The sequence below is a fragment of the Anticarsia gemmatalis genome, chromosome 4, assembly GCF_050436995.1.
Source record: "Anticarsia gemmatalis isolate Benzon Research Colony breed Stoneville strain chromosome 4, ilAntGemm2 primary, whole genome shotgun sequence".
Lineage (NCBI taxonomy): Eukaryota > Metazoa > Arthropoda > Insecta > Lepidoptera > Erebidae > Anticarsia > Anticarsia gemmatalis.
In genome coordinates this window covers 11,381,790-11,395,445 of record NC_134748.1, presented here as the reverse complement: position 1 = coordinate 11,395,445, position 13,656 = coordinate 11,381,790, and the positions used below count along the sequence as shown (strand labels likewise).

The 13,656-nt window shown below is 33.0% G+C and overlaps 1 protein-coding gene across 1 annotated transcript; it reads right to left on the bottom strand.

Annotated features, from left to right (window-relative positions):
• Positions 1 to 11,514: 11,514 nt before the first annotated feature.
• On the bottom strand, positions 11,515 to 13,444 carry LOC142987864 (uncharacterized). Its single transcript, XM_076136802.1, has 2 exons — positions 13,201 to 13,444; positions 11,515 to 12,497 (listed from the first exon to the last, which is right to left on the bottom strand). Exons 1-2 carry the CDS (start codon positions 13,442 to 13,444, stop codon positions 11,515 to 11,517), a joined length of 1,227 nt encoding a protein of 408 aa, XP_075992917.1.
• Positions 13,445 to 13,656: the final 212 nt, after the last annotated feature.

Sequence of the window (13,656 nt, the reverse complement as noted above, 5' to 3'; positions counted from 1 at the left end):
AATAATCTTTGTTAATTCACACAGGGATTCCGAACTAAGCGGTGTATGTACAGGTTAATCAAACAACTATAAAGAGCTACTGCGGTGGTGGCTAAAACTGATGAACTTACTATACTTCCAAATACAATCCTATCCTATTCCTACATACCTATACCAAAATATATACTCATGGTCAAATAAATATTTGTTCTAAGTGTGATTTGAAATCACACTGATAACGGCGGTGTATTTTAACTCATGCGTACGAAAATACGCCATGACCTATGGCGACGCTATCGTACGGATGATATTGCAAGCGACGACGGTGCGGTCAACTGACATACGCTACAGATTCATCGTAGCAGCAAAGAAAGCCCTAATAAGAGTAAAAAAAAATACGAAAAAGACGCTTATTGTATGGGAACACATTTTTTGTTGTTGTTATAGCGGCAACGGAAATACATGATTTGTGAATATTTAAGCTTCTTAGCTATTACTTTTTATAAGTTACAGCGTGGTGTCATACAGACAGACAGAGGCTTAGTAATAGGGTTTAGTTTTGACGCTTTGGGTATGGAACCCTAAAAAGGTACAAACTGTAACCTATTCAGAGACATCTACTACATCTACATCCAAAGTCATAAAGAGAAAGATCAGTGTAATATTAATTTGACTTACTTTTGATATAATAATAGAAGCCAATATGTACAATACACCTATGTAAAGTACTGAAGAAGTTGCGAAATTATAAATTATCTGAAAAGCATTAATGTATAAAATATAGCAAATAATATGTGACTTTACACATTATTATTGTCGTTGATTGATTACATAAAAAAATAATTGGAGAAAAATCATACTTGGTATCTAAAACACATAGAAAGATGTTTTCCACCTTCTTTTAAATACTCATATTTTTCCACCCAAAGATTCACTTCTTCAACGGTGACATAAATCTGGCTTCTTTTATCTAATAGTAACAATTCGCACTCAATTTTCGATGAAACTTCTCGTATAGATTCATTTAAACACATCAATTGGTTGTACAATATCATAATTAAAGTATACATCGCAAAATACTCTGATAAGTAATGCATTTCATTCCAAAATTCTCCGATAAAGAAAAAAACTGCGTTTACACTTAAACCTTTCATAGCCACTAAAGAAAAATCGTAAAGTTTGAAAAATATAAAGAACAATCTGATGGAGAAAATTACGATTATATTTAACTTAGTTATATATTTCAAACGGGTTAAGCCTTTCATATACTTTTCTTCTTTCTCGAAGACACTATGAAGAATCATGATGTTTTTCAACAAGATGTCGTAGGAACCGGAATATTTAAAAGCATTTATCACCATTATTATATCATTAGAAAACTTCACACAGCTAAAAAATATACGCATGTATCTTCCATGTCCTCTAAACATAGGATCATCAAAAGACATGTATATAGTATTTAAAACATTAGAAATATATAACAATATTTCGAAAAAACAGCGAATTAAAATGAATTTTTTGTATGCGTTTTTAAATGTGCTATAATTTCTGTAAATGCATAGAAAGTTTTCAACTTTTTGAGTGAATTTGATAACTTTTATTTGAGCCATTTGATATAGTTTCCGTTACGTATACACACAAGTAACAATCCGAATAATGTTAAGAATGTGACAAAAAAAAATTGTAACGATATATAATTACATATATTTCCTGGAAATGTCGTGTATTATCTATTAAGTCACCTCAATAATATAATTAATCAAGTTGACATTGATTACAAATATTTTTATCGACAGTCAAATTGATTCTATTAATATACCGCCTACGTTTTTGAGGGCTCAACACACCTAGGCCACACAATAATTACTTTTCAATGTTATCATATTGTGTAGTAAAAATACTTATCACTTCCTTTAACAGTAATAAAAAGCAAAACCTAACCTTGCATGTCTAAGCATTCCGTGCTTTCCCCTCCCCCCATTTGAGCAGCGTGGTGATTTGAAGACGTAGTTTCCATTGTGGGAGGAGCCCTATGCCCTGCAGTCCCAATGAGACCGTTCCTAATTTGTTCAATTGACATAATGTTCTGTAGTTACAATCTGAGAGGCTATTGTGTATCTTCGTTGACAACTATTTGATTCTGATAACCATTTTTCTGTATTGTCGAGTATCGAAAGTTTGACATTTAGCATGTACTGCCAAAATAGTTTCTACAACGCCCGTAAGAGGCGCTGATCAATTTTCATACAAAAATTCTCGATGACAAGCCGGTTGTCGGTAGTTGATAGCAGTAGTGAATCGAGCTATTGTACGAAGTTTTTTTGCATAATTAATGATATTCGTTATTTAAGGTAGAAACGTAATGCATATTGGCTTTCTAACTGACGTACAATAGCTGTCGTTTGAGATACACCATATGCATGCTGAGCCGGTGATGAGAAAAAAAAATTATAGTACTATATTTTATTACGTTTTATTTTTAACACTCTAAATAGTGATAACTTAAAAAACCAAAATTATTAACAGAAACTATAAACGCTATACAAAATATTTTTATTCCACACTAGCTGACCCGCGCAACTTCGCTCGCGTCACATAAGACAGAATGGGTCAAAACTTCCTCCGTTTTTGTAACATTTTTTATTGCTACTCTGCTCCTATTGGTCGTAGTGTGATGATATTATTATATAGCCTTCGTCGATAAATGGACTATCTAACACTGAAAGATTTTTTCAAATCGGACCAGTAGTTCCTGAGATTAGCGCGTACAAACAAACAAACAAACAAACAAAGTCTTCAGCTTTATAATATTAGTATAGATTTACCAAACTTACATCAAACACTGTTCATAAAAAAAATATTTTTTTATTTTTATCAACAATTTTTTATTACTGTCTCATTATACTGTTTATCAAATACATTGTTAATTTTTCATATAATATGATTAAATTGTAATATAATAATCACGTGCGTTATAATGACTGATAAAAACATGGGAATTAAGTACATTCCTATCGGTATCTTCATGAGATCAAATTTTATAGGTCGTGTTTTCAATAAAAGGAGAAAATTCTTCACTGTCTTCCGATCTGCTGCATTTGGATCTGAAAAAATAACAAGAACTTTAATCATGACATTAAATATACATTCACTTTTAATAACTATGGTTAGTAAAGCAGTTTAGTAGGTTTTCATTCATAAGCTCTTAGTAAATGAAATACATTTATCTTAATTGATATCTATTAACCTAACTCGACATGTGCACCTAAGTACAAATACACTAGTCACAAATATCGATAAGCGGCTACCCATCTCTAGAACATTCGCGACAAAGATGCTTAACCCACAGATCATTTTACCGCCGATATACTCTGTGTTTTCTCCACAATACATATAAAATTATTTGAGTATTTTTTTTATCTTTTACTGATTACTTTGCGATCAAAGTATATACTCCCGATCGCACAGAGATAATTCTCTGTGCGGTCGGCAGTAAATCCAATGGTATTTTCAAAGATCTTTGACAGTCCTTAACAGTATTCAGAAGTTTGAAAGTTTGACAACCAGCGGGCTTATCACGTATCTCAGTTGACAGCTAGTGTACGTCAAATTGATGGTCATTATTCAGTACATTGCAGCTTTGACGTAACGTGCTAACCACAGTATTCTAAGGGAGAAAACAATGTACAGGGTAGTGACTTTCAAATATTTGACAACTGAGATACGTGATAGCCCCCCAGTCTTACCAAAGGGTATTCGTGTATAACCCAGATAACCGGATTGTGGAGGTCCAATAGGCAGCTGTTTTTTACATAGTTGAAAGAAAGGCTAGATATATAGTATATTGATAACTTTTACTCAATTAATTATATTATCTGACCTTTCGCCGACCTTGACCATAAATTCGCAATAACTGTCACTTACTTGCACACAAAATGCAGTACAATTTGGTCACAGCTCTTTTCATACTAGTTATTTCATTCTGCATCTTCTGCCCCGCGTAGAAAACTGCGATCATTGAAACCATGAAGAATATCAAAATACACATTGTGTCTAACGCTATAATCATCTTATCTCTGGCCTGAAAACAGTCAAAAAGTTCAATAATGTTATTAACCGGTGTCAAAATTACTACGGTTAAACCGTTTTTACGGTCAAAAGATATATGTACCTCGATTCTCTACCACTATCGACTACCGACAACCGGCTAGCTATCGAAATTTTGACATTTAGAATGTACTGCCAAAATATTTCCTGCGACGCCCGGCAGAGGCGCTGATCAGATTTTCATACAAAATTTCTCGATGACAGGTCGGTAGTCGATAGAAGTAGAGAATCGAGCTCCTCCTCTGAAAATGTGACACTTTCTAAAATCTTTTGAGCAGAAAAAAATGTTTGACAGATAATATATAGATATTGCTTGTTCTCCATAGTATGCATAGAATATGCTTTCATATCGCCGCCTTAATGATCATTTAAAAACTATTTTACAATATACACAATTATTCTTAATTACCTTTTCTATAAATATTGTGGTAAGCGTATAAAATATACTGATGTAGAAAACTGAGGACGACGCAAATGTAAAAATCATCTGAAAACATTAAAATTTTTATTTTCTTCAACATTTTTTTCAGTTATTGATGTATAAATTCCGAATTAAAATACAAAAAAAAATTGCGATGGTAATTTTAAATGTATAGGAAGAGTTAACATGATCTTTAGGTGATAAAAATGTATACACGTACAAATAACATACTTGATATCTAAAACACAGCGACAGTTGCTTCCCACAAATTTTAAAATGCTCATATTTTTCAACCCATACATTCACTTCCTCAATAGTACTATCAATATCAATCTGGCTTCTCTCATTTAATAACGACACATCTTTTTCTATCTTTGGTAAGAATTCGCATATAACATCATTTAAACACTTCAACTGGTTATACAGGACAGTGGTAATAGTATACATAGCAAAATACTCTGTCACGAAATGCAATTCATTCCAGTACTCCCCAAAATACCACAGACCAGCGTTCAAGGAAGGCTTGAAATTCGTGTTTAATAAAAAATCATATAATTTTATAAATATAAAACAAAGTCTAACTAAAAAAGTCGTTGAAAGACAAGATATTGTAATGATTTTCAATCTTTTTAAGGCGTTTATATATGATTTCTCTTTGTCGCAGTTATTATGTAGAATCATCAGATTTTTGGTCAGGATACTATAGGATTCCGATTTGTTGATAGCATTAATAACCAATAAAATGTCACTCGAGAATTTAACACAGGTAAAGGTAGTGAATAAATATTTGCTTCCCATAGTCAAAAGTGTGGATTCCCATGTCATATAACTTATATTCACAAGACACATAATATACAAATTTATTTCGACAAAACTACGAATCAAGATCAGTTTTTTTAAGACATTTCCAAATGTGGTATAATTTCTGTAAATACATAAATAGTTTTCCAATGTTTGAATGAATTGAACTATTTTAATTTGCTCCATTATAATTGAGAAATGTATACAAGGCACAAGTTCAAAACGAATATGAATTAACAACTGTTACTAACGTATAAATATTCTTGTTTAATAATTTTAAGTTCGCTTTCTACACATTACTTATGTATGTATACATATACATATGTATACGCAGAATATAATTAATCAATTAATTGTCATACTCATGAATGTCAACATTCACTTTAATTTCATTAATGTGTTGTTAAAATTGGGTTCTGTTAACGGGTTGTCTAAAACCTGGTTTTCAATCCGACTCCACCCTCAAAGACTAAATTCAAAGCAGAACATAAATATGACGATATTTTTGTAACGTTACATTTTTGTTTAAATAGATAAGAAAAATACTTTGTCTACTATGTCTTTAAACCGAAGTTTTTGTAGACAATGTCTCTGCTCACAGTATTAATGTATAATGAGTTTCTAGTAAAACTGGACTCAAGCTTTATAAAATTACATTATCTTGAATGAATAGAAAAAATAATTAGTTCAGTCATACCGACAAGGCAATGTGATAAAAGTAATTAGCGCTGTAATAAATGAAATGGAAGTACAAAGTCCATACATCAACCCATCAACCCTACCATTTATTATTTTATTTGCGCTCTAAGTCTACCTACACGTGACAGTTGAAGTCAATAAAATGACGGAAATTAGTGTAATTAATATGATAGAAAGAGCAGAAAGTATAATGTGTATTTATAGAAATTATAACAATTATAAAACGAGCTATAAAATTATAATACTAGTTCGTGTAATAATCGAAATGTTGATAGGATTAGCGGCGTTCATAGAAAACTCTATAATAATAGTTACATATCTTAACAAATCTACAGATTTGAGGCTTTTATTCGTATCGTTTCATATCCTATATTATTCAAGTTATGTTATTTTCGTTATATGTGCTATCATAAATGCAAAATCGTACGATCAATACAAGCTAACTTTCTTAACTGCAGGCGACTTTCGCAGTGAAAATCATCACTATACGAGAGCTTTAAGACGATTGCGTTGGTTCTTTAGATCATTTATTTATATATTTTTAATTGTAATTATTTTTTTAGCTTCAGTAAGAATATTCAATCATATTGTTGCATTTGGGGTAACTGCTTTACCAAAGTTTTCTTTACTCGTTGTATCAGAAGTATGGTATGAATCGAGGTTCATTTTAGAACGTCTTGTTTTATTCGCCAACGTTATTTTATTATGCAATTTAGTAAAAGGTTTGAATCAATCTATAGTTATATCGATTGATGGTATTGATCGTGTGTCTGCTTTGACGAATGAAGAAATAATGCAATGGTCAGAAAAATATCAACAATTAGTCAAATGCAGCGAAGGATTGTCAGCCTGTTTTGAAATTCAAGTACTTTCACAAATGTCTATTTAAATCGATTAATCGAATCTATAATAATACAATTTCTTCTTATTATATTTTTTGTTTCAGCTTTTGTTTCTAGTCTTCAGTTCTTCTTTACATTACGTTTGTTTTTCATATGGCATATTCAGTATAATTTTAAAAGCGGTAGGTAACCACAATAGAAGATAAGATATGCTAGGGGACAAATGTCCTGCGACATGTGTCGCTACCGATGTCTACTGAAGTGATGGGACGTTTTGAAATATTGCTCAACATGTTACGTTTCGTGCCCCTAGCTAGAAATGTCAATTAAAATTGTACGGTTTCGCTTTCTGTACCGCGATTCTGTACAGCTATCGAGAACAGAAAACCGGCTAGCTATCGTAAAATGTTGTATGAAATTGATTCAGCGCCTCTAGCGGTCGTCGTAGAAACTATTTTTGCAGTACATTTTAAACGTCAAACTCGATACTCGAAAGTACCGATTGTTTGCCGACACATATCGTTGAACGTTTGTCTCCTAGCTTATTCTTGGTTTATTTTGATTTATCTAAAGGATTCCTTTGACAATCGTGTTAAATATATTTTTTACTTTTGCAGGACAGAACTAAATATCTGCCAGCATTTTACTTTCTTTGGGTTCTATTGAGCCATTTATTTTCAATGTCAATAGTTTTCTACGCGGGTCAAAAACTGGAAAATGAAACTGTGGCTATGAACCGAATTTTATCAAAATTATACAGCATTTTGTCGATAAGTATGTTTACATTTTGTTTATACAAGACATTTATTTCAAAATGTTAAAGAATTGTTATTAATTATTAAAAATTGTTATGACGTACTCAAGGCCTTACTTCTCCCTCGTTTGGAAGGAGACCCCTGCCCAGCAGTGGGACGGTAACGGTTTTAAAATTCTCATTATTATCTTGCCATAGTGTAAATTAAAAGACAGAAAAGTAAGAATCTTCAACAGTATAAGAGAAATATACTATATAAATATGTACTATGAGAAATTACTTAAACAAAATTAAATGTTATCGCAAACTATGTACGTTTTGTTATGTATAAATAAATATTTATCATCTATTTTATTTTCAGACCCGATGTCTACAGAAATAAAACTAATCAAGGATTTCAAACGTCTGATAGAAAAGAAGCCGATCAAAGTGGAATTCACCAACTCTAGAATAGGAATGTACTTAATTCCAATGATCTCTTCTATGACTATTACTTATGTTATTATAGCTTTACAATTTAATAATATTATTTAAAGTATTGGTCTTTGAAAATGCAAAAAATTAAAGCTTTACGATGTAATATTTAATTCACAAATATTATCTATACACTTTTTAAAATTGTTCGGTACTCTATTTAGCAGTTTTGATTACTAGGTATAATTTAATTATGAATGTGTATTTGTAAGTAATATGTTTTTTTATGTAGTGCAGGCTTTGTATTAAAATTGCCATTTTAGAGACAAAATTGTGCTTTATTTGATTTGACCGACTTTAAAAACCCTTTTGGAATTTCTTATAACAAAATATAAGCTTTACAAATTCAATAAATAAATAAGTCTAAAATATATTTTGACAGGAAAAAAATTATATTACTAATTTAGAACTGTGTAATATTGCAATCCAATATAGTAGTTGTATGTTTTTAACATCAGATAAAACAACAGCACAACCAATGAATAATGACGTAAGTGACAAATGATCTACAAAACTTATCGCTTTCATTTCACATCTTTATGAATGAGTAATAGAACAATCTAATTTAAGATAAACAAAGCCTTAAGTTTCTAAATTTACTTTACATCGACAAATATTTTGGGTCAGAAACTTGTCTTTTCCAAAATGACAGACATCAAAATTATAAACTTTATTGTGAAAGCAGAAAATTTTATGTGCATCTATAGAAACTATTTCTTCCGTACAAAGGCCTGGAAAGCGTTTGCCGTCATTCGCATATTTTTTGAAGTTCTAATATTCATTTTAGCTATCATGAACAACTGTTTCATCATATTCATAGTTATGGAGAGTCAAAACAATATGCCGTTCTTTTTCGTCACATTGTACAGTCTAAAATTTTTCAGCGATTTGATATTTATCATTTGTAGTGTCCAAGGAGCTAAGCACTATAAATTGTTTATGAAAAACCTTATGGCGGTACATTACCAATATAAAAAAGAGCAAAGCTACAGCAAAAATTTGAAGCGTTTAAAAATAATTTCGATTTCAAGTCTTATAATTTTTGTATTTCTCAGATTATTTTTGGCTACAATGCATATGATTAATTCTATTGAAACGATAGGTCCGATAAATATTATTACAGTTATCTTAACTGTTTCGGAAGTATGGGTCGACATTCGTTTTGTTCTAGAATATTTTTCTATGTATACTTTTATTACAGTTTTGTATAATTTGCTGATGTGTTTAAATGCGTCTGTATATAAGGTAATGTTGAATGTAAATTATGGTTTAGTTAAAAGTGATCATCAGGACCATGTGACGGTCGAATTGGTTCAACAGTGGCAATATATTTATCAGTGTTTGGTAAACGCTAGCTATCATTTGGCGTCTTGTTTTAAGAATCAAGTAAGTTTATAGTACTTTGTTGGTTTTCTTTTCTTTACTTTTTTCTATACTTGTTATTTTGCATTTTTGTTTTATTCATACTGTGTTATTGTATTATGATACCGAAATATATTTGTTAAGATTCACTTCTCGCAAAAATGCCTCAATGTTTCTTGACATGATATTGACAGTCGAGTTAATGAGACCTCAAAATATTTTAGAATTATTTTTATTATCACTTTGTCAAAATTCGGTTAAAAGCAAGGATCGCTATCAAACCAAACTAAATTAAAAATACATCTATTTCATCTATCTCGGCCTTTTTCTTTACTTGCTTTTATTTCGATTCTCTTACATTCGGTTGCTAGTGGACACTGTCAGTTGCACTTTTACAATTGTTTTTCTAAATCGAATTGCGCTTCCACGAAAACCCGTTTAAGCCAAATAAGACGGCCATACGAAACCTGCCTACATAAATATATGTAAACTTTGGCATACAGTAACGCGATTCTCTACAGTCGATACGATTAAGTATCTTTTGTTTGACATTAAAAATATACTGCAGAAATAGTTCCTACGGCCCCCGTTGGAGGCGCTGATTCTCATACAAAATTTGTCGGTAGGTAGCTGGTAGTCGATAGTAGATGGTAGTAGGGAATTACCAATAAGGTTACTATGCTCGTTGTGTTCTTTTTTTCAATAATAGACAAAAACTTATAGTCAAAGAAACGTAGCTTTTTTCCTAGATTTTTTTTACTTTATCTGTTTTCAGATTATGCTGTCCATACCAATGTGGGTACTTCACTACATGGGCGCCATCTATCTTGTTATTTTGATGATCATGAAACAGGTACGATCTAGCTTTTAAACGGCTTGACCAATTTGAATAAAATGATGGTTAGAAAACGCTACTTGTATGTCACATAATTTTTAAAAAAATATTGGATTTCGAGCAAGATCACGTCTAATGAGTCTGTTAGTACATGTATATTAATATTTTAATATTATATTATATTTATTTCAACCAACCCGCACTTGGCCAGCGGCCTAACCCCTCCCTCATTACGGGAGGAGACCCTTGCAGCAGTGGGACATTAATGGGTTAAATTTATTTATTTATTGATTTATTTTATATATTTATTTCAGGAAACAGATAATTATACAGTGATTATAAACTTGATGTGCACTCTGTCGTTTAATTTTTATACAATCTACATGACAGCGTATTCGGGTCAGCAACTACAAAATGAAACTGTTTTGCTGACGAGAGCTCTATCAAAATTGCACAACTCATTATCCACAGGTAATAAGAGTTTGAAAATAAAATTGTATAATTGGATAATACTCTTCTCTCTTATCGTATGGTTAGTGGTCAACCTAGTGTCAAAGTTGTTCAAGCCGCCCGAAGGCCTTTGACGTGGCTTGCCGACTGTTATCTTAATCGACAACAACCGGGACCGACTTTTAACGTGCTTTCCGAAGCACGGCACGGAGACGCCCAGTTCAAATACCACTATGCAGTCACCCATCTATGGAATGACCGCGCCAACTGTATAGGCATAAGTGTATAGACGAATTGATCCTTTGAAATTGACATAAGTCATCCCCTATTTCAGCCGTAATTTAAGGATTGATTTTATTTTCAAAAGTAACCTGTGTAAGATTTTTTATTTATTTTATCTTATCAAAATTTGTTTTCAGTTAAGCAGTAAACGCGTAAAGGAAAGCAAATTAGTACGTTTTGTAAATATATAATTATTACTACTTGTTTATAGGTGCATAAGGTTCACTATTGATTGCTACGTGGTGTGGTTGAGTGAAACACGTCTTCCCTTTATAACGTATATTGAGACACTGATTTTATAAAACGTTAGTTTAAAGTAATGTATAGGCGTAAACATCCCGCCCACCAAAACAAACTGTTTTATAACAATAAACATAAAATTTAACATCAATTTAGAACCAGTGGACTGTATATAATTCAAAAATTTCTTTATAATTAATTGTGTTAAACAAATTTTAATATAATGACACATGCAATCTTTAATTTACTTAAGTGCAACATATTGTATTTACTCTTTAGGCAAGAATATAAGTTTTGACAACGGTCTCTTCAGTTCGTGATTTCCCTTACATTGCACAGTAACAACGCGAACCAAATTATCCGCTCCAGGATGGAGAAGCTTTATGCGACCTAATAACCATTTATTAGGTGGTAAATCATCCTCCTTAATTATTACAATATCGCCAAGACTTGGAGACGGAACCTTTGATGTCCATTTGTATCTCTGCTGGAGAGTGTTAAGGTATTCCGATTGCCATCGCCGCCAAAAGTTTTGCGTCATTTGTTGTATGATTTGCCATCTTGTCAGTAAACTAATCTTCGCCTCTTTGTAATCAACATCTGGAACACTTATAAGCGGTTCTCCCACTAAGAAATGTCCAGGTGTGAGCGGCGTTAATGTCTCAAACGTGTCACTAAGTTGACAAAGCGGACGCGAGTTGAGACTTGCCTCTATTTGAGCCAGTAGTGTTGCCATTTCTTCATAAGTTAGTTTTATGCCTTGGTTCATTCTGGTCAGGTGTCTTTTGGCGGATTGTACTCCAGCCTCCCATAAACCACCATAGTTTGGCATACGCGGCGGAATAAAGTGCCAAGTCGTGCCGTCATTTGCCAAAAGTTGAGCTATTTCCTTTGTTATGTTGGCTTGTCCCACAGTAAACAGTTCTCTTAGTTCCTTAGCGGCCCCAACAAAGTTGGTGCCGTTGTCGCTCCACAAGTGAAGACACGGTCCTCTTCGAGCAATGAATCGTCTGAATGCGGCGATAAATTCTTGGGCTGTAAGGTCGGTGACAGCTTCTAAGTGTAGTGCTTTGGTGGACATGCAGACAAAGAGGCATATATAACCTTTAACGGTCTGGTGACCTCGACCCTTAGATGTCCTTATCTGTACCGGTCCCGCGTAATCAACGCCGCTGTTACGAAAAGCTCTGCAAGGATTTACTCTCTCAGCTGGTAGTTGTCCCATCATTTGATTATTCGTCTTCGCCTTGTCTATAATACAAATTTTACATGTTCGAGTACATTTTCTTACTGCGGACTTCATGCCAATGATCCAATATTTACTGCGAAGATAATTCATCATCATCAGATTGCCACCATGACAGGTTCTGATGTGTGCTTCTGCAATTAACAGCCTTGCAATGTGAACATCCTTTGGTATTATTGTAGGATATTTTGTTGTGTCAGGTAATATAGCATTTTGTAATCTGCCACCAACTTTTAGAATACCCCTTTCATCCAAAAAGGGTGCTAATGTAATAAGTGAGCTCTTAGCACTGACCCTTCCTTTATTCTTAATATCTTCTATCTCTTTAGCATAAACTAGACTCTGATAATATTTTATGCATATTACTAAAATTGTCTCCATTTCTTCTACAGTTAAATGATCTTTTGATTGCTCCTTATTTCTCGTGTGTAAAACTCTTCTGCAATAAGCCAATACTCTTTTCATTCTCGATAGGGTTGAAAATCTTTCCCACAGAGGTGCATCTTTCTGGTAAGTATGAGTGAACTGATAGTTTCATTTCCAGCTCTGTTGCAGGGACGTCTGTTGTTAAATTGATGATCTCTCGATTGGTTAACCATTTGGGACCTTGCCACCACATTTCTAGGTGTGCCAAATCTTTTGCCTTAACTCCTCTTGTTGCTATATCTGCTGGGTTTTCGGTTGTAGTCACGTGACTCCATCTATTACCTTCCAGGTTTCTTTGAATATCTGCGATCCTGTTTCCTACAAAAGTGCGCCATCGATTGGGACTAGACTGTAACCATGACAATACTACCATTGAGTCTGTGTAAGCATAAATATTGTTCACAGGTATTTTCAAAACATCGGCCACGTCCTTTATTAGATCAGCTAACAATACTGCGGCGCACAACTCTAATCTGGGTATAGTTAGTTGTTTTACAGGTGCTACCTTTGTGCGACATGCTATCATGACTACATGGACTTTGTTATATTCATCAATTACTCGGAGGTAAGTCACAGCTGCATATGAAGTTGATGAGGCATCTGAGAAACCGTGAATCTGGATTTCTTTGCATCGGGCAGTGATATGAAACCAACGTGGAACTTCAATGGCTTGCAGGTAAGACAGATCTTTTCTATATTTTATCCATTCTTCTGCGATATTTACAGGTACTTCACAAT